This window comes from Eptatretus burgeri, chromosome 6 (genome assembly GCF_056783735.1).
Source record: "Eptatretus burgeri isolate ZD-2024b chromosome 6, Ebu_testis_v1, whole genome shotgun sequence".
NCBI classification, from domain to species: Eukaryota; Metazoa; Chordata; class Myxini; order Myxiniformes; family Myxinidae; genus Eptatretus; species Eptatretus burgeri.
In genome coordinates, this window is record NC_140966.1 from 84,264,888 (window position 1) to 84,281,560 (window position 16,673).

The 16,673-nt window shown below is 39.3% G+C and overlaps 1 protein-coding gene across 1 annotated transcript in view; it reads right to left on the reverse strand.

Annotated features, from left to right (window-relative positions):
- LOC147025217 (uncharacterized) overlaps positions 1-15,686 on the reverse strand; it is a 34,640-nt gene extending 18,954 nt beyond the window's left edge. The window contains exons 1-2 of the mRNA XM_085885959.1: positions 15,393-15,686; positions 5,143-5,571 (exon numbers count right to left, since the gene is read on the reverse strand). Coding sequence (XP_085742085.1) covers positions 5,143-5,571; positions 15,393-15,480 — 517 coding nt within the window. The 5' untranslated portion in view covers positions 15,481-15,686. The remainder of the gene's footprint in view (positions 1-5,142; positions 5,572-15,392) is intronic.
- Between the last annotated feature and the right edge of the window lie 987 nt (positions 15,687-16,673).

A 16,673-nucleotide genomic window follows, 5' to 3' on the forward strand; every position in this document is an offset into this window, starting at 1 on the left:
TGAAAAAGTTGGAGGATAAAATGGTTTTAAGCACAGATTCACCTGTAAAATAAACGAAATTTTCATCAAGAAAATTTTAGTTTAAGCAAAGATTTATTACATAAATATGGTGAATACAACATACTGCGATGTTTGTAATCACAAATATAAACATTATAGAAAACACCTCCGAACCAACAAACACACATTTAATCTATTTCATAAAATATCTCCTCTTGAGTTGGAAAGAAAACATTGTGATATCTGTTCAAAGGATGTTTTGAAGAGAAGTTATAATAAACATCTTCAATCACAAAAACACAAGAAAAATGAGTTTAAAGTAAAGGGAGACTATTATATTGAAAACACTGATGGGGCATTTAAAGGGCATATAAAAATAAGGATTTTTCAATTTGGAGAACCCGGTCCATCATCAATAGCTGAATCAATTGAAATAGTGAAACCCGATGTTGAAAAATTTATTAAAAAGATATTAAAAGAAATGAAAACTTTAAAGTTTTATATGGGAGTGAAAATGAATATGAAAAGACAAGATAAAGAACATACTCCTTATATGAGAACAGATCTTCATTTTATAACATCATTTCAAGATTTTTTGAATAGTGGGGTTTATGAAGAACTATCAAGACAAGAGGAGGATGTTGATAATACAGTGGTAGGAAGTGGATTCAATATTTAAAAAATCATCTTTTTAGATATACACATTCTAAAATCAAACCCTCTTAAAGCTTCTTCTTATATTGAATTACCAAAAGAAATAAAACTAAAGAAGGCAGTTGTTAATATTAAGAACAATGATAATAAATGTTTTCTCTGGTCTGTTCTTGCTCACTTTCATCCACCAAAATGTAATTCAGAAAGAGTAAAACAATATATGAAATATGAGAATACCTTGGACATTAAAGATTATAAATTCCCAATGCCACTAACAGATATTCCTAAATTTGAGAAAAAGAATAATCTTTCTATTAATGTATATGGATTAACGGATACAAACAAAGTTCAAATATTAAAAATTTCAAACAACTATAAAAATAAAGAAACACACATTGATCTTTTATATTTTAGTGTTGGAAAGAATTCACATTACACATACATCAATAATTTATCAAGATTAATCTCTTCTCAGGTATTCAGAACAGCAAACAAAATATATCCTTGTAAGCGATGTCTTAATTCATTTCATACAAAAGAACGATTAGAACAACATTCAAAATATTGTAGTAATCATAAATCAGCTGTAATTACAATGCCTAAACCTGGTGAAAAGATTTCTTTTGACGATTATAATAAATCTATCATGCACCCATTTGTGATATACGCTGATTTTGAGTGTATCCTTAAAAAGATTAATGCTGCTTCTCCTAATCCAAAAGAATCATATACAAATAAATATCAAAAACATATTCCTTGTGGTTTCTGTTATTATATCAAATCATCTGTTGGAGAAAAGTATAACAAACTTGAACATTATCATGGAAAAAAAGCTTCACAAGAGTTTGTAAAACGATTAGAAAAGGATTGTATAAGACTCACTAAATTAATGAAAGAAACAAATGAACCGATGAAATTAACCAAAGATGAAAAATTAGAATTTAGAATGAACAATATCTGTCATATTTGTGAGGGGGAAATTAAGGAGTCTAAAGTTAGAGATCATTGTCATCTTACTGGTAAATATAGAGGTCCCGCTCATTCCTGTTGTAATCTTAATTATAAATTACCTTCTTTTATTCCAGTCTTTCTTCACAACAGCGCCAACTATAATACACATCTATTTATAAATGAACTTTCAAAAACACCAGGGAATATTTCTGCCATAACAAACACAAGTCAAAAGTATATTTCATTTACAAAAATGATATTCACAAAACCTTTAAGTCGTATTAGGTTTCTAGATTCTTACAAGTTTATGGGAACACCACTAGCCGACCTCGCATCAAATCTAAGCTCCACGGACTCTTTTCCAAATCTTAATTCATTCTTTCCAAAAAAGGAAATTCTCACTAAAGAGGAAATTCAGATTAAAGAGAGAATTCAAAGTAAAGAGGAAACTCTAACTAATGAGGAAATTAATGAAGAAATTCTAACTGAAGATGAAATTCTAATTATAAAGAAAATTCGAACAATGAATGAAATTCTGATTAAAGATGAAATTCTGATTAAAGAAGGAATTCTCACGAGAGAGGAAATTCAAACAAGGAATGAAATTCAAAGTAAAGAGAAAATTCTTACAAGTAAGGGAATTTATCCTTATGATTATATGGATTCATTATGAGATTTAAAGAAACACAACTTCCTTCAAAAAAAGTTTCTATAATAACCTTTATGAAGAAGAGATAAGTGATAAGGAATATAAACACGCACAAGAAATATGGAAAATATTTAAGATAAAGAACCTTGGAGAATATCATGATTTATATCTAAAAACAGATATTTTATTGTTAGCTGATGTGTTTGAAGCTTTTAGATCACTCTGTCATAATAAAAATTGTTATGGATTAGATCCTGCCCACTATTTCACAGCTCCTGGTTTAGCTTGGAGTGCAATGTTGAAAATGACAAAACAAGATATAGATTTAATCAGTGATGTTGATATGCTTTTGATGATTGAGAAGTCCAAGAGAGGTGGAATATCACAAGTATGTTCAAAAAGATATGCTAAAGCAAATAATAAATATCTTCCAAATTATGATAGTGAAAAAGATAGTAATTATTTGATGTATTTTGATGCTAATAATTTGTATGGATGGGCAATGTCTCAATCTCTGCCTTATGGTAAATTAGAGTGGGTGGAAGAAAAGGATTATGAAAAGGCTTTGATGAATATTGTTATTTCTTCTCAAGAGGAATTGAATGACGAAGAAGAAGGTTATTATTTTGACGTTGATTTGAAGTACCCGAGTGATCTTCATAATAAGCATAAAGACCTTCCTTTTGCATGTGAGAAAGAAACCCCAAAGAAAGAATGGTTCAGTGATTATCATGAAAGTTTTAATATTAAAGGCAAATCAACAGAAAAGTTATTAATTGTTAATTAGAAGAATTATTGTAATAATTATTAATTATTAGAAGGATTGAGATTAGCTAAAATTCATAGAGTTTTAAAATTTAAACAAAGTCCTTGGGTGAAAAAGTATATTCAATTCAATACAGATATGAGAGCAAATACAAAAGTAAAATTTGAAGGGGACGTTTATAAATTAATGAATAATGCTGTATTTGGAAAGACTATGGAAAATGTTCGAAACAGGCAAAACATTAGATTCGCAACATCTTGGAAAGAAGCTTCGAGATTGATAAATAAACCAAGTTTTGAGAGAGAAGAGGTTTTTTCAGAGAACTTTTCTGCAATTCATATGAAAAAGGAAAGTATTGTAATGGATAAACCAATTTATATTGGAACAGCAGTTCTTGATTTATCAAAGATATTGATGTATGATTATTTGTATAATGACTTTAAGAAAGAGTATGGTGAAAATGTTTCATTGTTGTATATGGACACTGATAGTTTTATTCTAGATATAAAAACTGATGATGTTTATAAAGATATGATGAAAAATATTGGAGTATATGATACAAGTAATTTCAGCAAGAAGAGTGAGTTATTTTCCAAAAAGAATGAAAAGGTTATTGGTAAGTTTAAGGATGAGTTGGGTGGAAAAGTAATGAGTGAGTTTATTGGATTGAGAGCAAAGGCATATGCTTATAAGTATGGTGATCAGATTGATAAGAGGTTAAAGGGAATAAAGAAATATGTAATAAAGAAATCAATAACTTTTAGAAATTATTATAATTGTTTGATGAATAAGAAAGAAGAATATAGGAAAATGAATGCAATAAAAAGTTATAAACATAACATATATAGTGAAGAAGTAAATAAAAAGGCATTAGGAGCCTTTGATGATAAGAGATTTATTTTAGATAATGGAATAGATTGTGTTCCATATGGATATTGTATGATAGAGTGTATAAAATAGATTGTGTTTTAACGATGGGAAGATGGGTTAGGGTTTTTTTTAAGGGCTACCGCCGCGTTTTTTCGCAATATATAAATGGTTAAACCAAGTATTAATCAAACTAAAGAGTGGAGAAAATCTCAGTCTTGGTATATAAATGGAAAACATAATGAATGTGAAAAATATCAAATAAGTCTTATTGAAAAAATAACTAAAACAAAGGTAAATAAAACAAATAAGCGAATCAATTTAAAAACTAGTAACTTAGAGGATGTAAAGAAAAAAATGAATATCCTTGAATGGACTGAAAACTTTGATGGTTATCAATTGAACAATGAAAAAACAATTTACTATAATCTCAAAATGATATGTGGCTCAGGAGGTGGTCAAACAAGAGCATTAAGAGAAGTTTATCATTTCGTAATAGCACAAAAGGGGTATCTTAAAAATATAAAGATTCAAATGTTTTGTTTGTCAATATTTTAGATGGGGATTATTGTGCAAAGAAAATTAAACTATTGAAGGAATTTGAGAATGAACAAATCTTTATAGGTTCAATGAGTGAGCTGTTCAACCCCCAGGTGTTCAATTCAATGAGGTTCAACCTCCAGGTTAAAAGGGGAGACAAATAAATATACCTTGGGATAAAAAGGGGGTTTATTTTTAGGGAAAAAAATAGGAATCGCTGAAAATCCCCCATTCATTTACATGGGGAAAAGTGAGCCAGAACCACTATATCCACCCTACTCATGTGGAGCCCACACTTGTTGATTGCATGTAATATAACACATGTAGAGCCAACAGTTGTTGATTACATGTGATATTGTAACACATGTGGAGCCCACACTTGTTGATTGCATGTAATATAACACATGTAGAGCCCACACTTGTTGACGATATGTAATTTTGACATTCCATACAACAATGATGGAGACAGCCTTACAAACATTGTTCACTAAAATAAACAATTTCCATCAACATGTAATAGCATAGATTTTTGTCTTAAAATCAACGACCAAGTTGTTATTCTGGTTTTGTCAAGGGAAATCTATTCCATAATCTCATGATCACAGTTATCAAGTTATATCTGGAACCACCTGTTTCATCAAACCAAGTGCTGTGTTACCTTCATTATTATTTTCATGAACAAATCCACGTCCCAGGATAATCCCACATAACTTACCAACCACCTCCAGCCTGGTTCCTTCACCACAATTTCCAAACCATCCATCTCTTGTTTTTATCTTGGTAACACAGAAATAATCTCCAGAGTCCTTCACGTTGAGCTGGAGAATCTCCAGGGTGAATCTTCGTGTTCTCATGTTCAAATGTTTTCGTATTTCATGAACAGTTTGCTTCACACGGTTAATGTATTCGACTGACGGAGATTTTGTGGAGAAAACGATTTTTCCTACCATACTATTGGGACTGTGTTTGTACCAGTACACCATGGGGTCATCCGTGGACCTGCTCTTGAAGGAGACGCTACAGTGGAACTGGGCCCGTCCGTTCACAGTGGTAGTGATTGTGGTTGTTTGTTGGGACACAGAGAGATTGATAAATGGTGGTGAAGATCTCTCCATGCAACCACTATGCAGATTATCCACGCTCTCTGGGGTTGGTGTGGGTCAGGAAATAAAGTTAATCAAAATAAAGACCAATTACTGCACCATAGTCCCAAGAAGGAAGCCAGAAATAAACACACACACACACACACACACACACACACACACACACACACACACACACACACACACACACACACACACACACACACACACACACACACACACACACACACGGATATATTATGGACCGGTAAGTACTTACAAAAGCTATTTGATTTGAAGTTCTAACCTTAACTTATGTGCAATTTACTGATTTCCCACCTTCCTGGCTCATCAGCTGGGCACCGTTTTCATCGAGGTTTCGATCCTTTCAGCCTAGAACCTTTCCAAGCGGCGGATCCACAACCCCGGTTGCTATACATTTCTAACACATACATTTCTGATCTGTGTTTGATTGTTTCTTTTGATTAATACATGTTCCTATGTAATAAATCTTTACATGTAAATCATTAGAATTTCTTTAGAAATTACCCCCATATATTTAAATGCCTGTATAGTTTACATGCATGATTTTTTTTATAAAACCAAGTTTGCCATGACAACCGTAAAAGTAAAAAGGCGAACTGTGTACATTGCTCGTGAACCATCGCCGTCTCCAGACTTGTGCGTTTTAAATTCATTATAAATCGCTCAGAAAGGCCATCGTGTGTTCATGAAGAATAACTTTATTTACCAACTCAGTGGGGGGAAATGATGGTGGTGGGGGCAGTGGGGGCTCGTTTGAGTGACCAGACTAATGAATCTATTTGTAAGACACTAAAGCAGGATTTCTGATGTTTTAAATATAAGCTCCCCCCCCCCACCCCAAGAATGTTGGGTTTCCGGTAACATACTGTTACGTCTGAGGGGGGGGGTATGCATTCAAATGGTAATTAGGATGTTTAATTATGTATGCCATGCTGTTCGAGTTATACCAGGATCTTGATGTCATGAAGTAGGAATTTAGTGGTGATAGATTATCGAGTAAATGTCCATTTCTTTAAGGGGGAAATGATTATAATTGTCACGTAATGAGATAGGGAGACTGGTTAGGGTAAGTGTTGATGCGTATTCCCTTTTAGTATTTCCTGTCTGCTTGCCATGACATGAGGTGCTGTGGATGGCTCCGCCCCTTGATGGCCATTGGCGGAAGGCGCAGACGGAGGACCAATGAGGGGCTCCGTTGGAAGTCACAAAGACTCAAGAGCATGAAACGATCTGATTGGAAGAGAGATAGATAAAAATAGCTGGCGGAATTTGTTCAGCTTCGCTCTCGTCGCAGCTCTCTTCTCTCTCTTCTCTCTCTTCTCTCTCTTCTCTCTCTTCTCTCTCTTCTCTCTCTTCTCTCTCTTCTCTCTCTTCTCTCTCTTCTCTCTCGCGCTTGCTCGTCCCTGATTCGTCATGCCTTGAGCCCTTGCTGTGCCTCGTGCTTCACCTCGTTGGGCTCTCGTGTTCCGCTGGCTCTGGGTGCGGGACCGGACGGTGGCAGACCTGCCTCCTTCTCCTGCTCGTTCTTGGCGCATGAACTGGGTTCCCTGGCGGCTGTGAGCGGTTTTGGGCCCACACCACAGGAGGTCGACACCACAAAGGCCAACACCACGGTGCCTGGTTGGAGCTCACAGACCAAGAATCACAATTTCTGCGTGGAAGGTTTCACGGAACATCTGCACCACCGTGTCTCCTGCCCCTGACAGGCGCAACGCCAGCTCGTCCGGCACCAATTCAATGACTTTTGCATCGACATCACGGGCAAGCCTGATGAACTTGTGTGTGTGTGTGTGTGTGTGTGTGTGTGTGTGTGTGTGTGTGTGTGTGTGTGTGTGTGTGTGTGTGTGTGTGTGTGTGTGTGTGTGTGTGTGTGTGTGTGTGTGTGTGTGTGTGTACGTGTACGTGTACCTGGCGCCTTAGAGGGTTTGAGATTCGTGTACCGATGAATTGATTCTTTACATTTTGCTGTAGATCCATTGAAATTGTTTGTTTTCCCCCATGCCCGAATCCACACCACCCTTCGTCGAATTGCCCATGGATCCCTCCTCTTGCCGATTCTTCTTATCGCTCTTGTGTATAAATAAACGTTATTAACTCAGTAAAAAGTGACTCGTACCACCTACCTCGTCCCGTTTTCTATAGAGCGATCAAAACCGCCACCCTTGGAGTGTAAGAATAAACCGCTTCTATCGTTTCGGCTCATCTTACGTTGGCGGGACTGTTCAAGTCCCGTGAACGTCACAATACTGCTCAATGAATGGGGTAGGTAGGTCGGGATTTTAATTTTTTTTGGACGTGTTTCAATGGAAGCTGTACAGTATTTCTGATTCTCCATCTTTCCAACCAGTACGTGTATGTTGATAGTTGAAAAAAATGAAGAATCATGAACTTTAACAGGTTTATCATGAGATACCAAATTATGGGTAAAACAGTATTGTGTTCACAAGTCAGAGGATTACATGGCACCAATTTAGTATCTCTGCAAGGTTTCCTTTAAACAGTGAACCTGGTCTCAGCAGTGATAAACACAGCATTCCATTAACATGGCTCAACAGGACATTCAAAGGAATTGAAGAATACTGTTGTGTCCAGAGGGTTAGCCCCTACCTGGATGGATGGCCAAATTATTTCCCTTGGAGGATTGCAACCGAGATTCTCAGAGATTTTGGTGTGCGCGTGACCAAAACACCGACAAGGACGGAGTACATGGAAGCACAAGGGGGTTTATCTCTAACCCATGACAAATAGACAGACACAAGCAACTTAAATAAATATGGGGTTTAATGAAAATAAATCAAATATTTACAATGGTGATAATTCAAAACTGGTTGATAATGAACAGACGGTGAGGTAAAATAAATTTAAGTTTGAGGCGCCTCCACACAGACTTAAATACAAAGAAGGGGACAGATAAAATATAGGAAAAATCCTACATTTCTCCCGGCACTTATCTGTGGGTCCAGAGGTGAGTTTTGGAAGCTTGAAGGTCACCAAATCGCTTCGTCACTGCGCAAGAAAATGTGCCCAAAATGGCACCAAGCCGCTCTCTGGGCAGGAAACATACGGTTGGCAATTCGGGCGGCGATACTCCACACCAGGGCTCAGAAACTGCCATGCAACTTCTTTCGTCGATCGCACTTGCCGATGTCGCTGCTATGCATAATAGCACCGTCTCTTTCCCCGATAGCAGCCCACAGTCAATGGCCAGCATCTTGCTCCACTACACGAGCCAATTTGCCTCAGCACGAACACAAGAATCATGCCGTCTTCTTCACCGTGTCAAGAGAAAGCCAGCAGCAATGTCCTTCTCTTTCAACTGCCGAGCCTGCCTCTCTCATTTCTGTACATCTCCGAGCCTTCGTCTCGACTGCCTTATTGTTGCCCAACACGAGACTCTGACTAACGTCACTCTCCTCTCGGCTCTCACCTCACGCCCATCAATCATCCACTCCGGGGGCATGGTTTTGCCAGCTGTCACTCCTGGAGGCGTGGCTTTCTGCCTGCTTGGATGTGCAGCTCGGTTGTTGTTGTTTTAAGGATGTGATCCCTAATTATCGCCGGTCTTGAAATGCAAAAACCGGAAAACTTGGGCTTGATTTTTGTGTGTGTGTGTGTGCGTGCACGCATCGGCAACCATATCTTGGACATGTATGGACAGATTTTATTTGTACTTGGCACAAAGACAACACATGCTGGTGTACCTATGCACATCATTTTGTTTTACGATGTGATCAAAGTTGACCAACTGGCAGCCATTTTAGTTGTAAAAAAAGATAAAACCCCTGGTGTCGAGCACGTCCTCAAACATTTCTCGAACATGCATTTACCAATCTTGTTCAAACTTGGCATACCGATAACAAATGATGGCTTACATAAGCCTTGGTGTTTTTTTTCGAGATTGGATCCAAGATGGCCGACCTGCGGCCATTTTAGTTGGAAAAAATCTGATGTTGAACACGTCCTCAACCATTTCTCGAACAAGCATTTACTGATGTTGTTTAAACATGGCACACAGCTTAGTCATGAAGGCTTACACAAGCATGTCATTTTATTTTGAGATCAGATCCAAGATGGCCAACTGTCAGCCATTTTGTTGCTTACACGTGTCCCCAACCATTTCTCCGACATGCATGGTCCGATTTTAACCGCGTCCGATGATTGAATTATCACAATACTAAATATGCAGTCAAGGCTCTGTGAGGCTCTTTTGTGATACCAGAGATGGGGTTTTCCCAGTTGAGGTTTGAGTTGATATCCAATAAAAGAGGGAGTTCCTGCAAAGGTGAATAATTATTTAACAGGTTTGGAAAATGGGGTGATCTTGAGCTGGACACAGACATCAAGTGAGTCCTCCTTTGGTTGAAAGAAAAGAGCCAGTCATTTCCCCAGTTAATCACATTCTCTAGGACCTTGGTCCTGATTGAGAGTTGTACTGGCCTGGACACGGGATGGAGAGGTGGTTCTTGGGTCGGCAGTATACAGTATTGAGTCATAGTTAACTGTGGGAAAATAGAATCAGGAAGCTCAATGATATATATAACAAGGACAATTTAGGACCTAACACAGAGCCCTGATGAACACCAGCATTAATATTATGGATAAGGGATGACTGTCCCCCATGTACCAAAGAGATTTGGTGATTTGCAAGAAAGTCAGAAATTGTATCAAGTAATTTTCCAGAGATGCCATATGATTTTAGCTTGTGGATGAGCCCCTTGTGCCCTACTTTGTCAAAAGCCTTTGCTATGTTGAGAACAACAACCCTGGCTTCATCAAGATGATACAAAACGCGATTCACATGTTGAATAATTTGGGCGAGAACATCAGTCGATCTTGAAGGTCTTGGTGTTGCCTGCCTGGTGTTGGCGCAGTGGTTAGGGCAGTGGCTTGGGACCCAAAAGGTCCTGAGTTCAAGCCCCGTTGGGACACTGAATTATTGTTTGTATACATATATGTATATGTATGTATATATATATATATGTATATGTATATATGTGTATATATATATATATATATATATATATATATATATATATATATATATATATATATATATATATATATATATATATATATATATATATATATATATATATATATATATATATATATATATATATATATATATATATACACATACATATACCAAGTCGAAAACACCAGGGGGTTGACTCAGCCTGCCATCCTTCCGAGGTCGGCGAAATGAGTACCAGTTGTACTGGGCCCGGTGTATGCCCGGTTAGAATAGGTGTACCATATCCCTGTGTGTCGTAAGAGGCGACCAGGGTTGCGTCAGGAAGGGTATCTGGTGTAAAAACCTATGCCAAATCATTATGCGGACAACAAAACGAATTTCCATACCGGATCGGTCGAGGTCCGGGTTACCAACGACTGCCACCGGTACCGGTGGTCAGCAGGCTACCAGTGGAAATTGTGCTACTGATGGGCGAAGGAGGAGAAGGAGACGGGGAAGGCGAGTCTGGAGGCAGTGGGAGAGGGGGAAGGATAGAAATGTGTAGGTGAGAGTTGGAACTCTGAATGTTGGGGCAATGACCGGCAACGGGCGAGAGTTGGCTGATATGATGGAGAGAAGAAAGGTGGACATACTGTGTGTACAAGAGACCAAGTGGATGGGGAGTAAGGCTAGGAGCATTGGAGGTGGTTTCATACTGTTCTACCATGGTGTGGATGGGAGGAGAAATGGTGGAGGGGTAATCCTGAAGGAAGATTATGTCAAGAGGGTATTGGAGATGAGGAGAGTGTCTGACCGAGTGATGAGTGTGAAGTTGGAAATTGAAGGGGTGATGATGAATGTCATCAGTGCATATGCCCCACATATGGGGTGTGAGAGGGAGTATAAAGAAGATTTCTGGAGTAAGTTCGATGAAGTGGTGGAGAGTGTATCCAAGGATGAAAGAGTGGTGATTGGAGCAGATTTGAATGGTCATGTTGGGGAAGGAAATAAAGAGGATGAGGAGGTGATGGGAAGGTACGGTCTCAACAAGAGAAATGTGGAAGGGCAAATGGTGGTAGAGTTTGCAAAAAGAATGGAAATGGCAGTGGTAAATACGTATTTCAAGAAGAAGGAGGAACACAGGGTGACATACAAGAGTGGAGGAAAGTGCACACATGTGGATTACATCTTAAGCAGGAGATGCAACCTGAAAGAGATTAGTGACTGTAAGGTTGTGGCAGGGGAGAGTGTAGCTCGACAGCATCGATTGGTGGTCTGTAGGATGACTTTAGAGGTGAGGTTGAGGAAGAGAGTGAGGGCTGAACCAAGGACCAGATGGTGGAAGCTGAAGGAGGAAGACTGTTGCGTGAAATTTAGGGAGGAGGTGAGACAGGCGTTGGATGGTGGTAAAGATGGGTGGGATGATTGGGCAACGACAGCAGAAGTTGTGAGGGAGATAGCTGGGAAGGTACTTGGTGTGACATCTGGACAGAGAAAGGAAGATAATGAGACTTGGTGGTGGAATGAGGAAGTACAGGAAAGTATAAGGAAGAAGGGGTTGGCGAAAAAGAAGTGGGATAGTCAGAGAGATGAAGAAAGTTGGCAGGAGTACAAGAAGTGGTGGCAAAAGGCAAAAAGAGAGGTGGCAAAGGCCAAGCAAAAGGCATATGACGAGCTGTATGAGAAGTTGGATACAAAAGGAAGGGAAAAGGATTTATACCGATTGGCAAGACAGAGGGACTGAGCTGGGAAGGATGTGCTGCAGGTGAGGGTGATAAAGGATGCAAATGGGAATGTGCTGACGAGCGAGGAGAGTGTGTTGAGAAGGTGGATGGAGTACTTTGAGGAGCTGATGAATGAAGAAAATGAGAGAGAGAAGGTTGGAAGAGGTGGAGATAGTGAATCTGGAAGTGGGGTGGATCAGTAAGGATGAAGTGAGGACTGCTATGAAGAAGATGAAAAGTGGAAAGGTGGGTGGCCCAGATGGTATACCAGTGGAGGCATGGAAGTGCTTAGGAGAGATGGCAGTGGGTTTGTTAACCAGATTGTTTAATAAAGTCTTGGAAAGTGAGAGGATGCTGGAGGAGTGGAGATTAAGTGTACTGGTTCCGATTTTCAAGAATAAAGGTGATGTACACAGCTGTGGAAATTACAGAGGGATAAAGTTGTTAAGCCACACCATGAAGTTGTGGGAAAGAGTAGTGGAAGCTAGGTTGAGAGGAGAGGTGACGATCTGTGAGCAGCAATATGGGTTTATGCCAGGAAAGAGCACCACTGATGCAATGTTTGCTGTGAGAATGTTGATGGAGAAGTTTCGGGAAGGCCAGAAGGAGTTACATTGTGTGTTTGTGGATTTAGAGAAAGCTTATAATAGGGTGCCAAGAGAGGAGTTGTGGCATTGTATGAGGAAGTCGGGAGTGGTGGAGAAGTATGTGAGGATCGTGCAGGATATGTATGAGGACAGTGTGACAGCGGTGAGGTGTGTGGTAGGAATGACGGACCGGTTTAAGGTAAAAGTGGGATTGCACCAAGGATCGACTCTGAGCCCTTTCCTGTTTGCAATGGTGATGGACAGGTTGACGGACGAGATCAGACTGGAGTCCCCATGGACTATGATGTTCGCAGATGACATCATGATCTGTAGGGAGAGTAGGGAGCAGGCTGAGGCGAGCCTCGAGAGGTGGAGGTACGCCCTGGAGAGAAGGGGAATGATAGTCAGTCGGAGTAAGACGGAGTACATGTGCGTAAATGAGAGTGAGGGTGGTGGTATGGTGCGGTTGCAAGGAGTTGAGGTGGGGAAGGTGGATGGGTTTAAATACTTGGGATCAACTGTCCAAAGTAACGGAGAGTGTGGGAGAGAAGTGAAAAAGAGAGTACAGGCAGGATGGAGTGGGTGGAGAAGAGTTGCAGGAGTGATTTGTGACAAAAGGGTAGCTGCAAGAGTGAAGGGGAAAGTATATAAGACGATAGTGAGACCAGCTATGTTGTATGGTTTGGAGGCGGTGGCACTAACAATAAGACAGGAAGCGGAGCTGGAGGTGGCAGAGTTAAAGATGCTGCGATTCTCGTTGGGAGTGATGAGGATGGACAGGATAAGGAATGAGTATATTAGAGGGACAGCACAGGTAGGACGGTTTGGAGACAAAGTGAGAGAGGCGAGATTGAGATGGTTTGGACATGTGCTCAGGAGGGAAGCGGAGTATATCGGGAGAAGGATGTTGAAGATGGAGCCGCCAGGCAGGAGGAGAAGAGGAAGGCCAAAGAAGAGGTTCATGGATACGGTGAGGGTGGACATGCGGGTGGTTGGAGTGTCAATGGAAGATGTGGAGGATAGAGCGAAATGGAGATGGTTGATCCGCTGTGGCGACCCCTAACGGGAGCGAGCCGAAAGAAGAAGAAGAAGATCAGTCGATCTTGAAGGTCAAAAGTCATACCTGGCATAAGTTAGGAGGTTGTAGGTTTCCAGATGACACATGAGTTGTAGTTTGATCATGGATTCAAACACTTTGCTCATCATGGGTAGAAGGCTAATAGGCCAAGAGTTGGAAGGATCTGATTTCTCACTGGAGCTTTTAAAGACAGGGACTACAGAAGCTTGCTTCCAGCGATGTGGGAATACAGACGTTGAGAGATAGGCTATACAATTATGAGAGAACAGAAGACAGTTCTGGTGAACACATCTTCAAAGCAATTACAGGAATTAAATCTGGTCCAGTAGCTTTTGAGATGTCAAGCCCTTGAATAATCTCAGCAACTTTCCTGGTTGTCATAATGATATTGGAAACACTGGCGTCAACACAGGAAGGACAATCAGCAATGGATTTCTGTGCTCTTCAAATGTACAGTTTGCAGAAGAATGCTCAGCGGAGAGGTTGTCTTTATCAATGGGAGAAGTAAGCACTTCAGGAGTATTGAAGAGGACAGGTATCAATGACCGATTATGGTCGAGAATGCTGTTAGCAATTTTCCAAAATCTCTGGAACCTATCCATTGACTTGAGATCGTATCACAACCAGATTCTGCACAACTATTGATGGTGAAGAGTAAGAAACCTAAACTTTGATGTTGACATGGTCAGAGTTTCTGAGAGGGGGCAGAATTTTTGCAGTATAATCTCCAGAATTTGAGCACAAAAACTTGTTGAGAAGGCACTTGTTATCATTAACTCAATCAGGAATTTAAGTAGGAGTTGAAATGATCTGAGTAAGGTCATGCAACACTGCAAAGTTAAATGCACTGACATCGGGAGCATTTGTGCTGAGAGTGCACTAACCATTCTTTGTGATGAATTATAAAGTCTCCAAAAACCATCATAGCAGATGGATGTTGATAAAGTGCCATGTCAATACTGTTGGTGATAGTATCGGAAATACAACAATTGGGCGATGATGGAAATTGAAAAAAATATATAGACAATGGAATGCAAAAATGCTCAGAGAAAGCTCATAAACTCGTGTCATATCCTCAAGAGAGACCTCACGGCCAAGTGTAAGAGAGGCCTTTACAAAAATACATAAACTTTGCATAAACACTTAAACCATGCAAGATAACTATTTAAAAAAAAATAATTGCCTAAGAATGTTCCATGAATATTACAATAGAGTTCTTCATTAGTTGTTTGTGCAAACGAAATTATCTCCAATAAGTTTTGAGCTCTAATTATGAGTCTCGTCTCACATGCAAGGAAAAAATTAAGTAAGGGTGATTGTTGCGTGAAAAATGAAATAATTTTATGAAACTCTCATGGAAAAAAAAGTCAGAATAACGTTTCATTAATTTTCTCAATGTCTGTTGCAATATCAATTTAGGATATGGAATTATGAATTACCTCGAGTACTAATATCTGTGTTAAAGGTAATGCACACTTCATACAACAGTTCTTACCTGTAGGTCTGAAAGTAAAAACCAGCACGAGAGGCAGGTAGAAGGCTCCGGTAAAGAAATTCATGGCTGCTTCATCCACAGCTGTCATTCGGAATGAAACTCTCACTGGTGAAGTGAACTACTGCTGAGGGGAAGATCGAAGGATTTTGTTGGAATGAGGAGCGAATGAAGGACTAATGTTTAGATGAATGACTGAATGAGAGATTTAATAATCTGTGATGAAGTGAGAAAACCAGTGAGAATCACCATGAAATGGAAGAGTGAAGTAATATTTTCAAAGGGAAACAAATGGACGATGACAAATTGTCGTGAATGGATGGTTTGAGGGAGTTTGTTGGTTATGTAACTTGTAAACTGGCATGTGATGTGGCTTGACATTTACAGTTTTCCTTCTTGTGGCGTGCTGTGATTTTGCACGTGGAGAGAGGGGAAGTTTGTGGGAGGTTGTTGGGCTGAGAAGGGAAGTGGAAATTTATGGAACTTCTGGCATGGCACAGGTGTTTGGTACATCAAGGATGCATGTGGTCAATGGATAGAAAATTCTATTTAAATCACCATCATGACCACGCACGTTATCGAGTCAAACACAGTTTTAGGAAGAAGAATGTTTCAGGTGTTCACCAAAGAAACACGAGTTAAGGCAAGTCAACAAATTAATTGTTTTACTGAAGGATTTATTTGTTGTTGAGATAGTGAAACGCAATAGATATGACTTTTTATTTCCAGATATCAAGGTTCATGCAAGAACTAATATAAACGATTCAGTGGGTGTCATACATTGCTGAATCTTCACCTCAAACTCAGCCTCACTTGTATCAGGAAATCGTTAGATATCCAATGTTGGGATGGCACGTACACTCCATGTGTTTAATACAACACAAATCCTCAAATATATCTACCAAGATTCAAACCTATAAACCGATAAAGTACCCACCAGTAGTCTACGGAGGATTTCACATCCAAAACATTTCACATTCCACAGCCGTTTTAGTTGTAAAAAAATGTAACCCCGGTGTCAATCGTCCTCAACTATTTCTTGGACATGCATTTAGCAATCTTGTTCAAACTTGGCACACAGATAACACTGGTCTGCGTCATTTCAGAGGTCTAGGTTTTCTCAAGTTCTTGTATGCTTTTTGCATGCTGAATTTAGAAATGTATCTCATTTCGCTCAATCAGGTCAAGTTTTTCAATCAATCAGGTCAACCAATAAATAGTTGAGGACGATTTCGACACCGGGGTTATATTTTTTTACAACTAAAACGGCTGTGGAATGTGAAA